General features: G+C 40.1%; 1 protein-coding gene across 3 annotated transcripts in view; it reads left to right on the top strand.

Moving 5' to 3' along the window:
* Positions 1 to 22076, top strand: part of KIAA1958 — a 174621-nt gene extending 152545 nt beyond the window's left edge. For 2 of the 3 annotated variants that reach the window (XM_015116996.3, XM_015116995.3), the window contains 2 exons: positions 10618 to 10790; positions 19806 to 22076. In XM_015116996.3, the coding sequence (XP_014972482.1) occupies positions 10618 to 10790; positions 19806 to 20612 (980 nt within the window). In that variant the 3' untranslated portion in view covers positions 20613 to 22076. The remainder of the gene's footprint in view (positions 1 to 10617; positions 10791 to 19805) is intronic. The other variant, NM_001194796.1, reaches the window with a different exon arrangement.
* Positions 22077 to 25001: the final 2925 nt, after the last annotated feature.

Below are 25001 nucleotides of genomic sequence, written 5' to 3'. Positions count from 1 at the left end.
GTCTTTTTGAGCTCATTTGGCCAATAATTTTCTTTATTGTATTGTTCTTTGCTTATTTTTATAGAAAAGTTACGCAATCCTATAAAAGAAGTGAGTGTTCCCTCTTTTTTTGTTCACTACCAGAGTTTGGCAGTTGAAAGTATTTACTGGTGAAACCCATATGAACCTGAAGTTTTATTTTGGTTCTTTAGTGTGTGTGTGTGTGTGTGTGTGTGTGTGTGTGTGTGTGTGTTTTTGAGACAGTGTCTGGCTTTGTCACCAAGGCTGAAGTGCAGTGGTGCAGTCTCAGTTCACTACAACCTCTGCCTCCCAGGCTCAAGCCATCCTGTCACCTAAGCCTCCCAAATAGCTGAGACCAGAGGTGCATGCCACCACATCTGCCTAATTTTTTTTTAATGTTTTGTAGAGATGGAGTTTTGCCATGTCACCCACACTGGTCTCAAACTCCTGAGCTCAAGTGATCCGCCCGCCTCGGCCTCCCAAACTGTTGGGATTACAGGCATGAGCCACCGCATCTGGCCTCCATTTCTTTAATGGGTAGTATAAGACTATTCAAACTTTGTTTCTTACTCGGTTTTGGTGAATTGTGGCTTTTCTAGACATTTGTCCGTTTTATCCCAATTTTCAAATTGATTGACATCAAGTTATTCATAGTATCTTTTTACTGTCTTTTTACTATTTGTAGGATCTATAGTGATAATTAACATGTGCTTCATTTCTGGTGCAATAATTTGTGCCTTCTCTCTTTTTCTTGCTAGTTTAATAGTCTTTTCAAATCCATCTCTTAGTTTTTATTATACATTTATTTCTCATTTTATTGATTTACATTCTTAATTGTAGTGTTTCCTTCTACTTTTTTGGATAGATTTATTGTTCTTATAAATTTCTTGGTACAGTTGATACTCAACTTTTCTTCTTTTGTAGTCTGTGCACTAAATGCTATTATTTTCTCTTTAGGCAATAACTTCATCCCACAACTTTGACATGTATTGTCATTATCATTCAGTTGGAAATATTTTCTAATTCTCATTGATTTTTTTTCTTTTACCAGAAAGAATTGTTATATATATACTATACATATATTTTTATATTATATTAAATAATATACTTATTATTTAGAAGTATAGAATTGCTTGTCAAATTATCTTCTTGTAATTGATTTCCATTTTATTCTACTTATATTAGAAATCATATTCTGAATTATTTAATCCTTTGAAATGTTGAGACTTGCTTTATGTCCCAGCATTTCTATGTTGGTAAAGGTGACATACACGCTTGAAGAAATGTGTATTCTGCAGTTGTGTTCTTTATGTATCAGTTAAGTTCAGTTTGATATTTGCATTGTTCACATCTATATCTATACTATTTTTTTGTTCCCTGTTTTGTCAGTTGTGGGAAAAGATATGTTAAAATCTCTTAATCATAGATTTGCCTATTTATCTTTAATTCTTTCAGTTTTTGCTTTCTGTATTTTGAGGCATTGTTACCAGATCCATACAAAAATCTAGGATTGTTATATATACCTTCCTGTTGAATTTTAAAACCTCCCTCTTTATTTCTAGTAATACTTCTTGTCTTAGTCTGTTTTGTCTGTTAGTATATAGGTATACCAGCTTTCATTTGCTTATTGTTCCTATGGTATAACTTTTTTCATCCTTTTGCTTTGAATCTTTATGTTCTATTTGTTCTTATGTGTAAGGTTCTTATATTTTTCCCCCAGGAGAAGATAGCTGAATATTGTTCCTTTGCCCAGCCTGAAAACATTTATCTTTTAATTGGAATATCTATAATAATGGATATGTTTATGTTTAGATCTATCATCTTACATTTTTTGGTTCCATCTATTCTTTATGCCTTGTTTTTGATTAAGCAAGTCTTTTTTTATCCCATTTTCCTCCTCTGTCAACCTATAAGTTGTACATTCTTTTATTATTCTTACAGTGTTACCATACAGATGTAAATATGTGCTCTTGCATTATTAAGGTCTGCTTTAATTTTGCATTTTCATCATTTTTTGGACAATGCAAGAACTTTTCAAAACTAGCTTCAGTTACCCTCATTTGTGTTATTATAATATTAATTCTGTATATATTGAAAACCACACAAGACATCAGTAGTATTGTTTTAAACAGCTTATTCATTGAGAGTCACCTACATGTTCACACTTTCCAGTATTCTTCAATTCTTTTGTCCATTAACTTGCTGCCATCTTTTTTCCTTTTGCCTGAACATCTGCCTTTATTTTTTAGCACTTGACTGCTAACAGTGAATTTGCTCATTATTTTGTGTGACTGCAGCTGCATTTTACTTTATTTTTATTTTTTATTTTTATTTTATTTTATTTTTTGAGACGGAATCTCACTCTTTTGCCCAGGCTGGAGTGCAGTGGTGTGATCTCAGCTCACTGCAACCTCCTCCGGTTTCAAGTGATTCTCCTGCCTCAGCCTCCTGAGTAACTGGGATTACAGGTGCCCGTGATCACGCCTGGCTAATTTTTGTATTTTTAATAGAGATGGGGTTTCATCATGTTGGCCAGGCTGGTCTTGAACTCCAAACCTCAGGATCTGCCCACCTCAGCCTCCCAAAGTGCTGGGATTACAGGCATGAGCCACTGCACTTGGCCTTACCTTTATTTTTGAAGGATACTTTGCTTAGTATAAATTTTAGACTTGTAGTAATTTTATTTTAGCATACTAAAGAGATCATCTGTTTTCTGACTTTCATCATTTCAGTTGAAAAATCAGTCAGTCTGATGTTGTGCTGTATAAGGTAATTTGTCCTTTCTTTCCAGTTTCTTGTTAAACTTTCTCTTATGCTGGGCTAGGTGCAGTGGCGCACGCCTGTAATCCCAGCACTTTGGGAGGCCAAGGTGGGTGAATCACCTGAGGTCAGGAGCTCAATACCAGCCTGGTCAACATGGCGAAACTTCGTCTCTGATAAAAATACAAAAATTAGCCAGGCATGGTGCTGCGTGCCTGTAATCCCTGCTACTTGGGAGGCTGAGGCAGGAGAATCGCTCGAACCTGGGAAGCAGAGGTTGCAGTAAGCAGAGATCATGCCACTGCACTCCAACCTGGACAACAGCGAGAGACTTCATCTCAAAAAAATAAACAATAAAATTTTCTCTTAATGTGGTGTTATGTGGGAAGTTGAAAAAGAAAAATAAAAAAGGCTGGGCACAGTACATCACACCTATAATATCAGCATTTTGGTAGGCTGAGGCAGGCAGATCGGTTGAAGCAGAAATTAAGACCTCCCTGGGCAACATAGTGAAACCCCTGTCACTACAAAAAATTCAAAAATTAGCCAGGTATTGTGGTGCATGCTGGTAGTCCTGGCTACTCAGGAAGCTGAGGCGGGAAGATCTCTTGAACCCAGGAGCACGAGGCTGCAATGAGTTGTGATAGCACCACTGCACTCCAGCCTGGGTGACAGAGTGAGACCCTGTCTCTAAAAAAGAAAGAAAGGAAAAAGAAAATTTTCTCTTTGACTTAGGTTGTCAGCATTGTTATTCTATGTGCCTACATTTAATTTTCCTTGTATTTATTTTTCTTGGTTAGGAAAGCTTCTGGAATCTGTAGACTGAGGTATTTTATTTTGGAAGATTCTCACCCAATATTTTTAAAATGCTACTTCTTCCCCATTCTCTCTTCTTTCTGGGACTCTTAATTACAAATATATTAGACATTTCACTATGTCCCATATGTCTATTTTGCTATTTTCTCTATATTCTTTTTTATGTTTTCTATATTCTTTTCTCTCTTTGCTTCAATTTGTTTTCTATTGACCTTTCAGTTCACAAATCATCTGTTATATGTGTTACACCTGCTTGTTACCCATCTATTGAATTATCAATTCATTATTGCCTTTTTAATAATTTTTAAAGTTTGAAACAATCTTAAACTCCAAAAATTTGCAAGTGTATTACAGAGAACATTTTTTTCTCAACCAATTTTGAAGTTAAGTTGCCAGCCTGATGTAGCATCACCTGCAAGTGATTTCCTGTGATTTTTCTACAAATAAGGACATTTTCCTGCATAACCATAATATAATCATCAAAATTAGGAAATTAACCCTGATGCATTCTTTCCCTCTAAACATCTATTCCTATTGAAGTTTTGCCAGTTGCCCTAACAGTGTCTTTTATTGGAAAAGGATCTAATCAGAATCATGTATTGCATTTAGTTATATCCTGTTCCTCAGTCTTCGACTTTCCTTGCCTACTCAGAGTCCAGCACCCAACTGTGCTCTGCCACCCACATACACACAGATGCCATCCTTATCTGCTAAACCTATAACGCCCTGCACTGGGCCATCCTCCCAACCAGAGACACCTGCCTCATTCCATTCAAGCTTTAACATTTCATCCTAGGACACCCTCCTACATGGAAACCTTCTTCATGCTGCTTAGGCTATGACACCTCATACCAGGTCACCCCCATGCATGGAAGGCCTACTCACCCCAGTCAGGCCCTGACTTCACACAGGACCTCTCCTCACACCTCCCCCTGCTGCATGGATGCCCTTCTTAACCTGCTCAGATTATGGCACCACATACCAGGCTGCTCCTCTGTGGATACTTTTTTCTCTTGACTCAAGCCCTGTAACTGCTTGCCAGATTGCCACATTGCCCCCATAACGTAAGATATTTCTCACCCTAGTGAAGTTCCAACATACCTCACTAGGCAATTCTCCTATGCAGATGCCCTCCATGCCCTTACTAGAGGCCATTGCATCTCCTTCAATATATACATACTGTGGTATAAATGTCTACCTCATCCTGCCCTACCAGCAACTTTCAAAGTGCATAGTTCAGGAAGAAAAGGGAAGAAGAGGAACAAGAATAGAAAAAGGAAAGAATTCTGGAATTTCTATTTTGTTAATAGATTCCAGTGCCCTAGTAAAATTCTCTGTCTTTTCATTATTTTCTTTAACATATTCAAATTATTTGTAAGTTTGTGTCAGAGAACTTAAATAATCCATGTTATCTGTAGGCCTATTTGTATTGCCTGATCTTTCTCTTAGTTTTCATTCATTTGGTCTTGTTTTATGGTGTGCCTGTTAACTTGTTATTGAATGCTGACCACTGTGTATGAAAACTTTTGAAGATGTTATCTTCCTCAAGAAAAGATTTAAATTTCTGTTAGGCAGCATGTAAGGTGGGTAGATCACTTTAATGCAGTCAAGACTGATCTATTTCCAGTTTCTGTAACTCTTACAGTCAAGCCCTTCCTGGATTTCAAATGAAAGTGGGATTGTCCAAGGCGTCTTTCCTCTGGAAGGCCCCCACCTGAATTACTATTTTTGACTCCTCAGTGCCATACAATTGCCTCTTGGTGATTTCTTTCTGCTTGGCTTCTCTGTATCATTTCCCCATATGTGGCTTAGGATCAGCAATTTCTGGAAGGAAAATTATATGCAGAGTATTGACTCATTTTTCTGTGGTTTCCTTCCTCCAGGATCTCAGTCTCTCAAGTGTTGGCTGGCTGCTTGGTAGCCCCATACTTGAATATTCATGTACCTGTTCCACTGAGATTGCTGTAGACTTCAGGCTGCTGCTTTCTGTTTGGATTCTGTGTCCTGCACTGCAGCTCCACAAATGCCTTAAGAGAAAAACATGGTGACCAGAGCAGGAATCACCTCTATGCATTTCCCTAATTTCTGGGATTTTTGCTTCTTGAGTTCTGGTTCCTTTGGTTGTGTTCCAGTGGATTTTATCAAGGTTGATTCTCGGCAGGAGGAAGAGTATACTACCAGCGACTTCATCATAGTCCTAAAGTGGAAGCCCTCCACGTGCATGATTTTAAGTTTCCTATACATCATGCTTTCCTTCGTGGTTCTTTATTTCTTTTGTTAACCTGTTCTAACTTTTGCTAGATAGATTGCAGGTGTTGGATTTTTGGTTCAAGATTGTATTCCATTATGCTTTATGTATTTCACAATTCTTTAAAAAGCAAAAAACTTCAATGAGATATATTTTACATACAGTATACAGTCCTTTCTTAACAATTGTATTCAGCTTTATTGCCACATTACTGAATGTTAAAAATAAATGTTTGCTCCTCGTTATGTCTTATGCCCTATTGTTTTCCCCTTTGTTCTTTCCATTTTTCATTTTGCTGGCAGTTATCTGTAACTAATTTTTTTAAAGATAAGGTGTGTGCTTGGATGCTGCTTCTTTTATGATTGAAAATATCTTTATTTTGCCCTAGCATTTGAATGCTGCTTTAGGTGGGTAATATATTTCTTCATTTACAGTCTTTTTCCCTCACAACTCTGAGGAGACTATGTCTTTTTTTTGTTGTTTTTTAACCCTTTGGTGTTATAGATGAGAAATCTGATTCTTCTCACTATGTTGACAGCTGTAGTGCCTCTTGGTGGCTTTTTTCTTTTTTTCTGCCTACCAGAAAAGATTGTAGAATTTTTTCCTTGTTCTTAGACTTTGGAAGTTTCACCAAGATATGTTTACATGTATGTCTTCTTTCAGTATTTCTATTTGACAGTTCATGAACCTTAATATCCTAAAGTTTCAGATCTTTCTTTGATTAATGGAACTTTCCTTATATTATTTCTTTCATCCTTGTAAGTTTTTCCTTTGAATTCTTAAGATAGATATTCAGTCTCCAGGATCTGTCTTTTAAATCTCTTAACTTCACCCTTGTATCTTTTAATGTTTTTGCCTGCCCTGTAGGGAAGAGTCCTTCTAGATCACGAATTTGCCTCTAGCCGTGTTCATTCTAGTACTCAGCTCATCTGTTGTTTTTAAAATATATTTTTTCAATCATCTTAAATTTCCAGGATCTTTCTTGTTTTCCTATTTTTCCTTTTCCAGTAAAGACTCTTCTTATTTTAAGGATGTTATCCTCTCAAATCGCTAATGATATATTTGTAATGTCTAATTTTTTGTCTTTGGGTTTTCCGGATTAACTCTCCTTTCAAGGGGATGAGTAGGGAATGCGGAATTAGCTTCTCTGCTTGCATAGCTTGGTGACTGTCACACTACTGGTTTTCCCCATTGCCAAGTGATGCTTATGTACTCACATTTTAGGATTCAGGTCTAGATTGATCATTAATGGTAATTGATAGGGATTTCCTTAGCTATTGCTAAAGGCTCCTGTCTGATAACACCTGGATGGAGCTCATTTCTGCAGGCTGTGGTTGAGCACAGGGTTCTGCAAGTGGACTTCAAGCAGCTCTGAGAGTGGCTGAAGAAATGGTCATGGATAGGCTTCCCTTCGGGGTGCCTGAGCTGGCAACAGGCTGGGAAACTGGAACTGTCCCAGTGATAGACACGAGGAAGGTGTTACCTGAGAGATGGCGGCGTTCAGGGAATTCTTTGCTTTTCTTAGCTGCTTTGCTTTTTCCCTTGTCCGTGTCCAATGGGACTGCCCAGAGTTACCTGAGGCAGTGCCCCGTTTCCTCTCTCTGGCCCTCAGGGTGACTTCCACAGCAAACATCCCTCACTTCACACAGCCGTACTTGCCAGCACTTGTGCTGATGGCAGATGATGTAAGGGCATCCGCAGCCTACACTACCACGATCTCACAGTCCCTTCTCTCTCTCACACCCAGCTCCTCCTCATCTTGCACTTGGGGTTTGTCCTGTCCTCTGGTGGAAAAAATCATTCATGTCTTCCTTCAGTAGTCCCCTCTTTTTCCTGTATGAGGTTATAAGTTATTACCTTTGTTTGTTTCTTCACCAATATAGTCTTTTAAAAATATCCTCAGCAGCATAACACAACTCCTACCTCCAAAATTTTGAAAGCAATTTATTAAGTAAATGAAATTTAATCCATAAATATAATCATGAACAAACCATATATGTCGTCGTTTAATCATTTTCACATAATTTCTGTCCCATTATATAAGCAGACAAGTATTCTTTATTTGTTTCACTGTGTTCTGGGATTTAGGTTTCCATTTTCGGTGTATAGTCTCTGTCCTGTGATTTTAAGAAAATTTTTAAAAAGAAATTATTTAGCTATTTAATGTAATAATTAACTTAATCGTGTTTGAAACAATAGTGGTCATCTAAACAAAGCAGACTTAGTTATTCTTATTGAAGGTTCATCTGAGTACATTTGGGGAACCAAGGTATTTTTTCATAAGCACAAGCTAATATCTAAATTGCATTCTTTACTGAGAATTTTATTCTTATAGTAACTGATTCCTTCACCGTAGTAACTCAAACATGGAGTCAGAGACCCAGGTTCAAATCCTGGCTCTTCCACTTACTAACTTCATAACTTAAACAGCCCAGTGCCTGGCACAGAGAGGGTACCTTGGTAAATATTGGATGAGTGAATGTATGAAGTTACAGGTATGAGGCTGAGTTTCCTTACCTCGAAAACAGGAATAACAAAGGACTTGCTTATGGATTATAGACAATTTATGTAAAACCTCTTGGCATATAGTAGGCATTCAATTAGTGCTAAGTATAACAATAATAAACTTTATACAAGAGTCCTTTTATTAATATCAAGCAAGTCCCACAAGTAATAGGAGTTATCCAGGTTGATGGGGTGGTGAGAGGAGTCTACTTCATGACACAGTTGCTTCAGATAGTTTCCAGCATTTTTTCTTCCTCTCTTGCTGTAAACATTTATTAAAGCAGAGTGCATTCAACAGTTCTTGGCAGGATCGAGATTGAAAGAGCAAAGACATAGTCTTAAGGGGCATGCAAACCAATTGAAGAGACCTTCTGGACACAGTGAGAACACACTCCTAAAAAATAGTAAAGCAAATGTGAGGCATAAACTGAAGAAGAGGATAAGGGAGTTGGGTGAGTGTGAGGAAAGGTTGTGTAAAAGTGGATTTCGAATTGAAAAAAAAGACAGTATTTTGATTGGCACAAAGACCATGTGAAGGCCAGGCGCGGTGGCTCACGCCTGTAATCCCAGCACTTTGGGAGGTGGAGGTGGGTGGATCATCTGAGGTCAGGAGTTCGAGACCAGCCTGGCCAACATGACAAAAACCCGTCTCTACTAAAAATACAAAAATTAGCCAGGTGTAGTGGTGGGTACCTGGAGTTGCAGCTACTTGGGAGGCTGAGGCAGGAGAATCGCATGAACCTGGGAGGCGGAGGTTGCAGTGAGCCAAGATCATGCCACTGCACTCCAGTCTAGGCAACAGAGCGAGACTCCATCTCAAAAACAAAACAAAACAAAAACCATGTGAAGATTGCTAAGGCAGTGCATGGGGAAGGTGTAGTGTGGGTTTCCTGGTGCAGATGGATGGATCCTGGGGACAGCAGGCCTGGTAGTTTGATATAGAGGAGATGCTCAGAGGGAGCAGTGAAAGGTGAAGTGAGGGAGGTAAAATGAACCCAATTTGCAGTTCACCTTGGTCATTGCATTAACTTTTCATTTTGCTGTTTCCCACAGCCCTAGCCGGTTAGCGCCTTGTTTGAATACATTCATCAATAGTCCAGAGAGGGTGAGAACTATTAGATGAAGTATTTTTACTTTGAGATGCTCTACCTTGACTTACAATTTGAACAGATTAAGCCTGGTTTTAGCAGATCACAGGGTCTTAAGAAAAGCCAGCTAAGGGTTATGAGCTAGTTATCCCTTTGGCAACCAACACTTAAAGTAGACATGTTGAGACCTGTCTTTATCTGAAGTAATTATGGCAAGTTAAACTATGTTCCCTCTCCTCTGAGGAGATGTGAGCCCCTCTGAAATATTCCTCCCTTCTTCCTATCATTTTTCTCTCACTTGACCTTCCCTTCTGATTCAAAGCTAGTTGATGGGTTGTGGAATCAGGATTTAAACCCCTCTATCAATTTTGTGAACAAAACTTAAAAAAAAAAAAAAAAAAAAAGCTAACACAGAGCCAGGCGCAGAGGCTCATGCCTGTTATCCTAGCACTTTGGGAGGCCGAGGCAGGTGGATCACCTGAGGGCAGGAGCTTGAGACCAGCCTGGCCAACATGGTGAAACTAAAAATATAAAAAATTAGCCAGACGTGATGGCAGGTGCCTATAATCCCAGCTACTCGGGAGGCTGAGGCAGGAGAATCACATGAACCCAGGAGGCGGAGGTTGCAGTGAGCTGAGATCCTGCCATTGCACTCCAGCCTGGGCGATAAGAACGAAACTTCGTCTCAAAAAAAAGAGCTAACACCATTTACTTCAAGGCGGCCCAGGATGGCACACAAGACATTTGAAAATGTAAATTACAAATAAATGATAGGTCTTCATGTGCGAGGGTATCTACTTTTTTATTTGCTTTCTCTTTCTTCCTTTTCTTTTGATTGTTGTTGTGAATAGAAATGCTATTTTTTTTTCAGTGAAAATTTTAGATAGAACAGTGTTTGATTTTCAGCATTTATTTTTATACTTCTATTATTGGAATGCCTGCATTAGTACATAAGCTAGTATATATGGTAAAATAGTTGGGATTAAATGCAAGCTTACTGCATTGATTCCATGCTATAAGTGTTTTTCCTACTTATTCTAATATATAGATATAGATATACATATACATATACTTTCATAGACATTTCATGTTTTAAGGTGTTGTCTTTTAGAGTTTTCTGTTTTTTAGCATCCCAAGATAAAATTCTCTAAAGAAGGGAATGGCAAATTATTTTAATGCTTTTATTGTTTTTATTTCTAGCTTATTCCACTAAGCTCAACAAATTTCCTGTATTTAATATTAATGATGACTTGAATGATCTGTGTACCAGTGCAGTAAGCCCAAATACTACCAAAGCCACGCGGTACGCCTTGAATGTGTGGCGATATTGGTGCATGACCAACGGGCTCAAAGACCACACAGACATCACCAAGGTAAGGGACTCTTGAGTTTACTTCTTTCAGCCAACTTCACTGAGCTTCCAAATGCCCGGCACTGTGCTAAGCATTGTAGGGAACACAGAACGGTGGCTTTCTGCCTTGGGAAACTTTGGAAGAACATAAAATAGAAAAAAATCCACACACAAAGCAGAATGTAACAAGCATTTTATGAATTTATAGATTGGAAATGCCTGAAAAGTTCAGGTGGGTAAATTAATTTCAGTTTGGTAAAACTGGAGAGATAATTGATATTTAAGTTTTTTTTTTTTTTTTTTGAGGAAAGGTAGGATTTCAGTAGAATTAGATGAGGACAGGAGCCTTCTAGGCTGAGGGATGTGAGGAAGAATCAAATTTGGGGAGACAGACTCACTTGCCTACAGCAGAAGCCTCATATCTTGGTATCATGGACAATAAAACCAGATTCTGATAACCCTTAAGTGCCAGGCTAAAATCTTGTGAACACTGGAAAATCACTGAAATATCTTGTTTTGGTTTTGCTAAGGAGAGACTTCATTTGAAAGGATTATTACAGGGGCAGAGACAGGGACTATTGTAGTAGGGAAAACACTCTGACCAGAAAATCTGCAAGCATCCTAAGGATTAGACAAAAGGGAAACCACTGAAGTTGTTTGAGAGAGAAGAAACATAATGAAAGTAGTATTTTAGGGAAATAATTGGAAGTGATGAGCAAAAAGTTAATTAATGTCCTTGGTCCTCCATTTCCCCCTTTGTAAAATGAGCTCTTAAATCTCTTCCAACTTGAAAGCCAGGGGTACTGGCACACACCTGTAACAGTTCCAGTTACTTAGGAGGCTAAGGCAGGAGGATTGCATGAGCCCAAGAGTTCAGGGCTACAGTGTGCTATGACCGTGGCTGTAAATAGCTACTGTACTCCAGCCTGGGCAACATAGCAAGACCCTGCCTCTAAAAAACAAACAAGAAAACTGAAAAACTCATCCAACTTGAAATGCCTGAGGTTTGTAAATTGAAGGAGAAAATCTTGGACATGTGGAGATAGAACATAAAGGTACTGTATTTTGATTTGACTGCATTGAATCTAAATCAGATGTGCAGATGGAAATGGTCAACAAAGAGTTAGGAATGTGGAACTTAAAACATGGTGGAACTGTTAAAGCTGGAAGTATACATTGAAAAGTCTTGCAAATGGATGTCATAGTTGAAGCCCAAGAGCAAGTGAGATCTCCAGGTTTGAGTGATGTGCTTAGGGAATGAACAACAGATGAAATAGGGCAGGAAACCCTGCTTTCTACTTCTGGCACCATGGTACACTACATAGTGTGAGGGGCCTTTCTACTGTACATGCAGACAGGGCAGCATCCATGGGACCAAAAAAAAAAAAAGTGCAACAGAAGCAGTGACCAGTAAGCACATATGAAAGGCAGGGTCCTCTCTGAGAGCATATGTTGATAACATTATTAAAAAAGGGAAGATGAGCTGATGAATCCTTGATGAAAAAGAGTACCTGAAAGGGTCCTAAAGCGGTTCTAGGTAGGTAGCATACCCTGGCTCCTGGCAGTCATATGATAATACTCTTATAAGGGAAACATCCAAAATGTAGGTGCTCAGGTTTTTTGAAGAGTCAGAGCAATTATATTTGTGCTGGGATTACAGGTGTGAGCCACTGCGCCTGTCCAAATTAAATTATAAATTAATTACAGATCTAACTAGACTGTTCCCAGTACTTGGAAATTAGCATATTACTAATAACCAAAGGACCAAGAAGAAATCACAAAGGAAGTTATAAAATGTCTTGAACTGAATGAAAATTAAATCACCACTTATCAGAATTTGTGAGTTGTAGCTAAAATATCTATAGAGAAAAAATTTTAGCTTTAAATGCTTATCAAGGAAAGTCTAAAATCAATGAATGTGAAACAAAAAGAACTTGAAGAAATAAAAAAATATGCTCGTGATTCTCCCACCTCAGCCTCCTGAGTAGCTGAGACAACAGGCGTGCAACACCATGCCTAGCTAATTTTTAAATTTTTTTAGAGACAAGGTCTCACTGTGTTGCCCAGGCTGATTTCAAACTCCTGGGCTCAAGCGATCCACCTGCCTTGGCCTCCTAAAGTGCTGGGATTACAGCCATGAGCCTCCATCCCCAGCCCAGTTTTTTTTTTACTCTTTCCCACTTGGTGTCATCAGCCCCATGACCAGTCTCTGACTTCTCTTTAGTCATTTTTACATCAAGGAAGCAGTTTTATCATCCATAGTGAGTCTTGACGTGGTGAATCAATTCAGAATGGTTACTAAAGGAAAATGGTTTCTTGCAATGTCTTTATAATCGATTGAAGACCTTAGTAACCTGGGAGAATAATCACCCACTAAAACTGAGTCAGAGAAAACTAAGGATGCAAACACCACGGGCCAGAATGAACTGTTTTTTGTGTGCAAACAATATAAGTGTTGTGACTTGACATTTCTCGAGGAATTGCTTTGGCTCTGATTTTACTTTGAAACTTGTGGTATTCTGTGGAAATTAAGAAAAATGTTCTGTATCTTAAGTCAGCTTGGTTCTCCTGACACTAGGTTAATTCATTGGTTTAATGCATTTGTTTTGTTTTGAGACGGTCTCACTCTGTCACCCAGGCAGGAGTGTGGTGGTGTGATCTTGGCTCACTACAACCTCTACCTCCGGGGTTCAAGTAATCCACCTTCCTCAGCCTTATGAGAGTAGCTGGGACTACAGATATGCACCACCATGCCTGGCAAATTTTTGTATTTTTTGTAGAGACGAGGTTTCACCATGTTGCCCAGGCTGGTCTCAAACTCAGCTCAAGCAATCCGCCTACCTGAATCTCCCAAAGTGCTGGGATTATAGGCATGAGCCACTGTCCCCGCCTAACCCATGGTTATACAGTGCCAATTACATATTTTGGGACTTCTGGTATGTGTTAAAGACCCAGTCATAAATGAAACATAGTTCTTGTCTTCAAGGAGCTTTCAGTCCACTTCAAGAGATAGACATAAACTAGATAAGAGAATGTACAACATGGAAAGGACCATAACAAAAATTTAAATTAAGTGCCATGGGATCCCATATGAGAGAATAACTTTGCTTAAGTTATGTAGAAAGTCATATTTGAGCTAATTCTGGAAGAATGAATAGAGATTTTCCAAATAGAGACAGTTAGTAGAAAAAAGCATTCTCGGCAGAGGAAGTAGCATGAAAAGGCCTTATGGTTTCTAGTTATGGCAAAAAGCTCGATGAAGCTGGAAAATAGAGTACAAAGGGTACAGAAGATCAGGTTACAGAAATAGGGTGTGTACTGGTCATCTACCGCTCCATAACAAACCACCCAAAAATATAGGGACCTAAAGCAACAGCCATTTTATTTGTTCATGATTTGATGAGTGAGTTAGCATTTTGTGCTGAGCTCAGCTGAGTACCTCCCCTACTGGTCTCACTTGGGGTACTCATATGGGTGCAGTCTTTTGGATGTTAGATGGGAACAACTTGTCCCCATATTCCCACAGTCTAACTGGGCCTCCTCACAGGGCAACACCATGCACTAAACCAGTAAGAACCTATAGACAGAAGCAGGCCAGGCGCGGTCACACCTGTAATCCCAGCACTTTGGGAGGCCAAGGTGGGCCGATCACTTGAGGGCAGGAGTTAAGACCAGGCTAGCCAATGTGGTGAAACCCCGTCTCTACTAAAAATATAAAAATTAGCCGGGCATGGTGTTGTGCACCTGTAATCCCAGCTACTCAGGAGGTTGAGGCAGGAGAATCGCTTGAACCCAGGAGGTGGATGCTGCAGTGAGCCGTGATCACACCACTGCACTCCAGTCTGGGTGACAGAGTGAGACTCTGTCTTAAAAAAAAAAAAAAAAAAAAGACAAAAGCAGCAAAAGCAGAACCCCTTGAAGCCTGGGAATTCACACATTCCTTGAAGGCTTGGAATTCACACATTGTCACTTCTGCCATATTCTGCGGAATAAGTCACGTGGTGAAAATAAGTCACGTGGGTAGCCCAGATTCAAGGGGTGGGAAAATGGATTCTACTTGATTGGAGAAGCAGCAAAGTCTGGTTGCCAAAGGGTGTGTGTACACGGAGGGGAATTGTAGGTGTCTTCTCATACTGTCAGAAGCAGATTGTGAAGACTTGCATGCAAAGTAAACAGTTTGGAATTTATCCCAGGGGCACAGGAAACTATCAAAGATTTGCTTTTTGTTTTTTGTTGAAAGCGCTAACATAAAAAATAAGATTTTCTACTCAGCATCCCTTATTCAGGAACCATTCCTCTCCTATATAATCCACATGGTTATTGCAGAAGCCATCACATTAGGAGAATGAATTGAATGAACTACCTTTTGGCAAGTTGTTTGGATTAGGTCCAATCAGAATCCTTCTTTTTGGTGTTTTGCTCCTGAAAATGAGAGTTGGTCTCTTGCTAAACCTGAAACTTTAAGATGGAAATTTGGGGGAGTGCTAGGTGGCTGTGCTTGCAGCTATGTGAAAAAAGCCACTCCGCACAAAGCAGCAGAGATGAAAGATGAGAATCTTGGAGGCCTTGGAGTCCACTCGTTCTGATATCCCTCTCTGCCTCAGCTTCCAGTTTGGTTTGTCTCTTGCAACCAAAGGAGTCTCAACTACTATAAAGAGAGCTGACCACCTGCAAGTAGGGAGTTGCAAGTGACAACATAAAAATCCAAAGCCAGCTTTGTTTTAGTACAGTGGTTTCTGGCAAGTTATTTTAACTGGTTATTGCTGGTATATAAGAAAGCTGTTTTTCTTATAGTTGCATACCACTAACCTACTCTGATAGCTTTTCAGCTGAATCTCTTGGGGTTTCCTTGACCAACAACCAGATTATCAGAAAGCAATTATATTTTGTCTTTTTCCTTTCCCATATACATACATATGTATGTGTGTGTGTATGTAACTTCTTTCTCTTGTGTTATCTGGTTGGTTAGAACCTCCGGAACAGTATTATATAATAACAGTGATATTGAGTAAGCTCTTCCTGTTCCTGACTTTGTAAGAAAGATTCGAATGTTTTCCTTGTGGATACAGTTTTTCTAGCTCTTGCCTGTAAATTACGCTTCATCATAGTAAGAAGATCTTTTTCTTCCTATCTAAATTTGAATTTGAATTTTTAAAAATTTGTAATGGAGGTCACATTTTTTTCAAATACTTTTCAAGTATGTGTAAGTTCATATTACTTTTTGTTTTAATGTGTGAATGTCAATTATATTAAAATATTTATTAGGATGGGATCATTTTGTGTTCACTTCAGGAGTCAAACACTTCCCATGATGCCCACAGGATAGGTTCGATGCCTCATTCTGTCTTCCCATAATGCGTTGAATGTATTGTCATTAGTCCATTCAGTCCTAAGTTTAACTTATAATACAGGTGTAACCGAACACAGGTATAGCTGCTCACCACTTGCAAAGCCAGCAACAAAGATGAGATGCAGTAAAAGAAAAGTGACTTTATTCCAGAGCTAGCAGTGGGGAAATGGCCAAGGCTAGTGCCTTAAAGAAACCATTTTCAACTTTGGCTGGAGAGAGGGGCATAAAAAAGGAACTTGGAACGGGAGGCATGCGGGAGTGCTGCTGGGCACAAGGTCTCCGTGTCTTGTTCCAGTGGCTATCTTGAGTCGTGGTCCACCTGGAGCATGGTGGCCTCATCTCAACAATAGCTGGGTTGTTGACCAGTGGCCTTGAGGTAATCTCTGGAATTTTGCAACTGGGTCTCCAGGCCTGGTTTGTCTCCAGATTAGCCCTGGAACTTCTAAGTAAGCACATAGTTAGATAAGTGTAAGTTGAATAAGTATATAATTAGATAAATGTGCATGGTGTAAGGGAGTGTCTGGTGGGAAAGGAGAGAAACAAAGGGTTTTAAGGTACATGTCAAGGCTACATTCTGAGGCTAAGGAAAGGAAAACAAAACTTTACAATTCATTTTAGCCAGGCCCTGTGGCTCAAGCTTATAATCTCAGCACTTTGGGAGGCCGAGGCAGGCAGATCGCTTGAGGTCAAGAGTTAGAGACCAGCCTGGCCAACATGGTGAAATCCCGTCTCTACTAAAAACTACAAAAATTAGCCGGGTGTGGTGGCACACACTTGTAGTCCCAACTACTCAGGAGGCTGAGGCATGAGAATCACTTGAACCCAGGAGGTGAGGCTGCAGTGAGCTGAGATTATGCCACTCCACTCCAACCTGGGCAACAGAGTGAGAATCTGTCTCAAAAAAAAAAAAAAATGCTTTTCAAAGCTGGAATACCTGGTTACACAGGCAGTCCTTGTTTTGAGAGGTACTATATGAACTGGAACCTGTGTGTATCAGAGCCATGCCCTCGATGTGGGTGATACTAATGTTCACACATCCTATTTAATCTAATAACATGCAAAATGAAAATTGCTTGAATTTTACTTGGGGGTAGTTTATATTTAAATACTTTGGGTTTTAATGTAATATTGGTCAGATTTGGGTTAGAAAAAAATGAAGAGCCTTTCTGTCTTTTTCTATGCTCTGAAACTATTTAAATGAAAAAGAAAAGCTGAACTGATTCCATAAAGGCATACTTTTAGGAACAATATACATCTTTGACAATCATTTCACACTCTTTGGGGCTCTTCAGATCCTTTACCTTTTATTGAACCCATTATATTTTGCTAGACAATTGTTCAGGTTATCTAGATTTTCATATTAATATGTATAAAGTATGTGATGTTCTTTCATATTCTTTACTCTTTTATCTTCTATATAGTCTTTCTTATTCCTAATAAGGTTTAGGTGTATACATACTTCCTTTCCTCCTTTCTCACTCCCTTTATAAAGTCAGACCTGCTAGAAGTTTTTCAACTTTATGGGTCTTTTCAATGATTACATTTTTATCTATCCCAATTTATTTCTTTTCTAGTCCATTAATTAATTTATTTATTTTTATTGATTCACTCTACTTTTTTTTTTTTTTTGGAGACAGAGTCTTGCTCTGTTGCCCAGGCTGGAGTGCAGTGGCATGATCTCAGCTCACTCCAACCTCTGCCTTGCGGATTCAAGCGATTCTCCTGCCTCAGCCTCCCAAGTAGCTGGGACTGGACTACAGGTGCACACCACCATGCCCGGCTAATTTTTATATTTTTTTTAGTAGAGATGGGGTTTCGCCATGTTGGCCCGGCTGGTCTTAAACTGACCTCAAGTGATCCTCCTGCCTCAGCCTCCCAAAGTGCTGAGATTACAGGCATGAGCCACCATGCCCAACCCCACTCTACGATTTTTGAGTTTAGTTTACTTTTTCTAGCTTTTTGAGTTGAATAATCAGTTTGCTTATTCTCAATAAAGTTTTCTAACAATGTCATCCAAAACTATGATGTATATTTATTATGTATACTTAGCAATATCTCATACATTTTGATATATAATATCTTCAGTTTGGTTAATTTTTAATCTATAGTTCAGCTTTTATTTTCTCCTTGATTAAGGGCTGTTAGAAGAATGAATGTTACCTGTCCAGTGTCTACTCGATAAAAAAAAAATATTTTATTGGGACTTTCTAATTGTCCTAGAATATGTATTCAGCTTGAATAGACCATGAGCAAGGGCTGCTTTGCCCTTTGTAGTTCCATCTTGAAAATAAAGCTTTCTTAATAGCCAAGCTCTCCCTTCTCTTCTGACTCTCTCTAAATAAGGAGCTCATTCTGTCAGGATAGTCATTCACTTTTTTTTTTCGAGATGGAGTCTCACTCTCATCGCCCAGGCTACAGTGCAGTGGCACAATCTTGGCTCACTGCAACCTCCACCTTCCCAGTTTAAGCAATTCTCCTGCCTCAGCCTCCCAAGTAGCTGGGACTACAGGCACACACAACCGTGCCCAGCTAATTTTGTATTTTTAGTAGAGATGGGGTTTCACCATGTTGGCCAGGCTGGTCTTGAACTCCTGACTTAAGGTGATCCGCCCACCTTGGCCTTTCTAAGTGTTGGGATTACAGGCGTGAGCCGTCGTGTCCAGCTTTTTCATATATTTTAAACAAACAACTGATATTGAAAGCCTGTGGCTCATTAAACCACAGATATTTCAGGACCTATTCAGATAAATTCAACTGAAAAATCAAGGAGCATTAACTTGCTGTGCAAAATGGACAATGTAGGGAAATGGTCTTACCCTACAGCACTGTGTCTAGTAACCAAATGTTCTGTGCAGATGTCAAGGAAATCAATGATGAAGTTATTCAGAGTTTGTTTAATTCAGGAATTTTTCAGAGAGTTTGGGTTGAATTTTATTAAAGGAGAGGGAAGCAACTATTTTCAAACAAAACCACAGGCCTTCCAAGAGAAATAGTGAAAGTTACAAACAGCCAGTAATAATAAGTGTGTATATATATGTGTTTGCAGACACACATGTATATATGTGTATGGGGGGTGTTAATTACTATTTACACACCCTTTCACAGTCCTCTGCTTTAAGCATTACAGCCTTGGAGAGGGTATTGATTATGATGTTCTGTTTTGCAGATTGAAATACTGAGGTTTAGGCCGGGCACGGTGGCTCACGCCTGTAATCACAGCACTTTGGGAGGCCGAGGCGGGCGGGTCACGAGGTCAGGAGATCGAGACCATCCTGGCTAACACAGTGAAACCCCGTCTCTACTAAAAATACAAAAAAATTAGCCAGGCATGGTGGCGGGCGCCTGTAGTCCCAGCTAGTCGGGAGGCTGAGGCAGGAGAATGGTGTGAACCTGGGAGGCGGAGCTTGCAGTGAGCCGAGATTGTGCCACTGCACTCCAGCCTGGGCGACAGAGCAAGACTCCCTCTCAAAAAAAAAAAAAAAAAAAAAATACTGAGGTTTAAAGAGATCAGGTGGAGCCAAGTATGGAACCTAGATCTTCCAGCTTGAAATTCACTGTTCTTTCCATTAAGTCCTGCTAAGGGGTCACAAAATGTCCTCAACACAGCCCCTGGTGAGGATTAGAAGGAAGGAGGGGTCTGGCTGTGTGAGTGTCAAGTGTGTAACCTCCATGTTTGTCTCATTTGAGATCCCTGCAGTGAAGTTGAACGAGCTGCTTGAGAACTTTTATGTCACCGTTAAGAAGAGCGACGGCTCAGACTTCCTGGCCACCTCACTCCATGCTATTCGCCGAGGCCTGGACCGCATCCTGAAGAATGCAGGTGTCGGCTTTTCCATCACCAGCAGCACCTTCAGCTCCTCCACCAAGAAACTCAAGGAGAAGCTGTGGGTGCTGAGTAAGGCAGGCATGTCGGGCGCGCGTTCTCGCAACATCGTCTACTTCTCCCTCTCTGACGAGGAGGAGATGTGGCAGGCAGGGTGTCTGGGGGATGACAGCCCTATCACTCTCCTGTCCACTGTGGTCAAGTACAACAGCCAGTACCTGAACATGCGGACGCTGCAGGAGCATGCAGATCTGATGTACGGTGACATCGAGCTGCTCAAAGACCCCCAAAACCAGCCGTACTTTGCCCGGACAGACAGCGTCAAGCGGGAGAGTCGGAGCGGCTCCACCAGAGTGTGTCACGGGAAAATCTACCATGAGCATTCCCGGGGACACAAACAGTGCCCTTACTGCCTCCTCTACAAGTACATGTACATCCACCGGCCGCCCACCCAAATGGAGGCCAAATCCCCCTTCTACCTGACTGCCAGGAAGGAGGCCACAGACATGGGCAGCGTGTGGTACGAGGAGCAGAGAATGGGGCTGCGCTCTCTTCGGGGAATTGTCCCAAACTTAGCCAAGAAGGTCAAGCTGGAAAACTGTGAGAACTTCACCTTTGTCTCGTTCACTCAGGTCTCCCGGAGGCTTGGCTCCCACAGCTGCTGCCAGTGAGCCCTCCCTGGGGCCCAGCCACTGCCCTGTCACCTGCTCAGTGGGCGCTCCCTGGGGCGGCCAGGGCTGGAGCAGCTGGAGCTCCGCGGAGGCAGGGGCTGACTGGGTGTGACCTCCGGTCTGGCAGCTCTCCCCCTGGTGTGGCCCGCTCTCCCTTTGTCTTGGGGTTTGCTTTTTAAAATGAAACTAGATGAGTCTAAATCATTCGAATGGTTTATCCAAATGTGTGTCAACTTTGTTAGCTTTTAGAATCTAACACAATGTATAATTGCTACATGCAAGAGTGAGGAAATTCATTTTCTCTAGTGCCTTTCTAGCACAGGTTTTCTAAAAAAAAAAAAAAAAAAAAAAAGGAAACTGTTAAGTAGTCATTTAAAAACTCCCAGTAGCGCAGTAGCTTTAGAATGTTAGGAAGACTGTACACTTTGTTGAATTACACTCACAAGGAGGAACTGGAGAGAGGCAGACACGTTCCCTGTTTCCAGCAGACAGATTGCGCTTGACACGCCTTTGTTTTTTTTGTTGGTGGATAACGTGGTTCTGGAGGGTAGGAAGCCTTGTGTCAGGGAAGATCCTCAAGCGACATTCGGTCATCTGACAGGGACTCGGGCTGCTCCCACGGCTCCCAGCAGCGGGAGGAACCCCATCTCAGCTGCCAATGAGAAAATTTTATGACAAAAGATTCACGCACCAGAAGGGTGTCTGTGAGAACAAGGCTTCTAGTGAACTAGACAGTTTGTACCGTGAGGGAATTTCTAGTAGTGAAGGAAAATGGCTTGGAGAAGCCAATCTGTGATCAAAATGTGAAAACCTCCTGACGCAGAAGTGCCTATGTTTTATTTCTCAGCACCATGTGAGAGCTCGTTTGGAACATTTTTTGAGGTTTCTGTCTGTTCTTTGTGTCATCCCATTATTCTGTCAGCATATAGCACTGGATCTATAAAACAAGTAAAGGTAATTTTTAGTCTTAGCCAAGAAAAGCTAACCAAACAAGCTGCAAAAAACACAGATCCCCAAAATTTCTTTATTAAAGAGCTTTGGAATATTTTTGTCAATGTATAACTTTTCAGCCACAATTAGATGTCATCATTTTAGGCTGGCACCAATGCTTGGGACACGATGATTTAGGCACCCCAGCAGGTAAGCAAACCCAGCATTAAGGATGTAGTTATAAAATGAGCGCAGCATGGTAGCTAATGCAGTTTGAAACCATTTCACTCAGGTCAAATGCAACCTGACCACATTATTTAAAAATCAGCAGAATTTTCTAATAACTACTCTGAGTGCAACCACAACTGAAAAAGGAGCCCAAAGAGTGCACAGTAATAGTAACAATAATTTCTAGGGACTTTGACTTTGTATTTGAGAAAAGTCTCCTGTAACTTTATTCCATTATGCTCCTAATATGCTTTCTAATCCCAAATTAAAATTCTAATACAAATTCATTTTGTAGAAGTCTTAAAATCAGTCCTCTTTCTTTTTAAAAACATTATTTTAGTATTTATTTTAATTAATTGGTTTCTTAAAAAATCATATGCTAGTCATTGAGATATGTAATACTTCCTTTACCAGAGAAGACTCAACCAATGCTGCCTTAAGATTTAATGTTATTCCCTTTTTAGTCACTGTGCATTTATAAGTTTGTTTACTAGTTGACATTTCCTGAAAAGAGATTAATTTTGGTATTTCTCCATCTGTATATAAATAACAGGTAATATTTAATCATCAGTGTATGACTTGATATCACATAATGTTCTGGTGTGGTTTCCTGTAGTGATCTTAGGGTTTTGATTTAAAAGAAATACACAAAACATTAGGTACAATTTCCTTTAGTTTGCTAAACACCCAAAGGATATTTTGTTTTGTTGGTTCTGCACTTAAACTGAAATACAAGCTATGTGAACTATTGGGCAAAGCCTGTAGCCTAATTAAATAAAACCTCCATTTTTATTTGAATAGAGTCAAAAAGAAATTGCCATTAGGAATCACTGGGATCTTTTCAGATTTTGACCTTTTCAAAGGTAGCAATAACGACTGCAGAGGTTGTAATCTTTCTGTTGGTAGTGGCTTTTCATCAGCTCAATAATCATCTCTCCCTCAAATGTGTTGCCTATCACCTAGTTGTTGTTCCATAAAATCCCTGGGTTCTGAAGTGAATTATTATAATAAAAAATCAGGAGGGCAAATCTTCAGTGGCATCTGATGGAATAAAAGCAGTGTCTGAGCAGCCTAAAAGCTGTTTATGACATTCCACCTTGGGGAACAAGAGTGAGGAAGTAAACACAGTCATCAAGTGCTAGCATGTGCTACCCGTTGTACTAGGTACTTTATTATGCATTTATGTATATGTGTGTGTGTGAATCTGTGTATACACATGTATACATAAATGTATACACAGACACACACACACACAAACACACACAATATGTGGTTAAGCCTGGTAAGCCTGCTAAAATGGCAAAGCGGCCTGGTGCAGTGGCTCACGCCTGTAATCCCAACACTTTGGGAGGCCAAGGTGGGCGGATCACTTGAGGTCAGGAGTTAAAGATCAGCCTGACCAACCTGGTGAAACCCCGTCTCTACTAAAAATACAAAAATTAGCCTGGTGTGGTGGCAGGTACCTGTAATGCCAGCTACTTGAGAGGCTGAGGCAGGAGAAACGCTTGAACCTGGGAGGTAGAGGTTGCAGCAAGCCGAGACCACGCCACTGCTCTCCAGCCTAGGCAACAAAGCTAGACTCCATCTCAAAAAAATAAAAAATAAAATGGTGAAGCGCCTGTCCATGTGTTTGGCCAAATCCATCCTCCGAGATCTTAAGGGGGCCGGAGTAGGAGTCCTCGTTGGTGTTCTAAGGCAGTTGTTCTGGCTTCCAGTCAGCTCTAAACCTTACCTTCTGGGGACTCCAGGATTTTCTGCTCTTGGCCTGATGCAAGAGAAAGGAGAATCCCCAGAGAAAGAAGTGGGGCGGTAAAGAGCATTTTCTCCACTTACCTTTGGGTTTTTTGTGCTCCCAAGTAGAAATACGTATCAAGAATTCACAAGTTTACTTAAGCACAGGTTGCCCCTGGGCTGTGTGTCAGGGCTGGTGGTACTGCAGGTGTTATGAGAGGATCCGTAGAGTGTCCTTCAGGTGAACTGTTGTCCACAGCACCTTTCATATCTGCTCTAAAGTGAGCCCTACTTTCTGGCTACCGCCCCCCGCCCGCCGAATCTAAGCAGACTCCATGTTGGAAGCTTACTCTGGCACAGAAGCTAGGATGTCGCCTTAAAGGTTATGATTCAATTGAATATAAAGAGTTTAGGGCAGTACCAGGAACATCATAAGCACGCAATAAATGTTAGCCAGCTTAGTTATAGCTTTTGGTAATAACTAATATTATGTAACTAATTTGCATTATACCACTTATTTCTTCCATTATGGAGATTCTGTCTCCCTTAAACTGTTAAACTTGAAAAAGAAACCAAACCTGATAATCTGGTCAAGTTAACACATTTCACCCATGAATTCTACCTCCAACACAACCAAGCTCTGATACCTCAGATATAAGCAAAAACAAGTGAAGGAAGAACAGAAAAGCCTTATGGGGCTTTATGAGAAGGTTTTTCCATTGTTTAGTGTGTTTGCAAACAGGAATTTTATGGAAGTACCTAACCAAAGCTGTGAAAGATGGGTCTTCGTGGTCATGTGGCATTTTCCAGCTTTCCTTGGATTTTATGCTACATTAATTTGCCCTGGCTGATAAGTGGTGTTTGAAGAAATGTGAAATTTGGTTACTTTGATTTTTATTTTAATTCAAGCTTATTAAAAGCATCAAGCATTATATGCCACACTCAGCATTTTCATAGACATAGTCATTAGGAGAATCTGGACAAAGTAATACTCTTGTAGAAAAGGAAGCATCTCGCTGTACTTGAAAGATAACTAGACTCGGAGCTGCTTCACTCCTCACTTGGGCAAATGCCGATATCAATTTCCTTAGCTATAAAGTGCCATCAGTGGGATGGATCTCCACGGTGAACCGTGTTGCACTTCTACAATTCCTCGAGGTCATATAATTAGGAAGTGGCAGAGCTAGGATGCAAAATTCCTAATTCCTGAAGGAATTCCCAATTCCTGAAGATAGTTAATCTCCTAATTTAGTGCTTCTCACCATATTGGGATGCCTTCTTTAGGAATAAGACTTTAACTTTCAAGTTCCACAACTTCTAAAATTATTTTGCTATCTCGAAGCAGCAGAATATTGATCATTTTTCTCAGTTTAGGCTAACACAGTCCACACCGTTACCACTAAAATAAAGTAACAGAATGCTTAAATATTGTCCTTATCAAACATCCATCACTTTGTTGCTTTTATGAGATGTAGATTGCTAAAAACTTTTGAGGTAGTA

The sequence above is a fragment of the Macaca mulatta genome, chromosome 15, assembly GCF_049350105.2.
Source record: "Macaca mulatta isolate MMU2019108-1 chromosome 15, T2T-MMU8v2.0, whole genome shotgun sequence".
Taxonomy (NCBI): Eukaryota; Metazoa; Chordata; class Mammalia; order Primates; family Cercopithecidae; genus Macaca; species Macaca mulatta.
The sequence above is the reverse complement of the archived record's forward strand: the minus strand, read 5'-3'. Positions and strand labels throughout refer to the sequence as shown.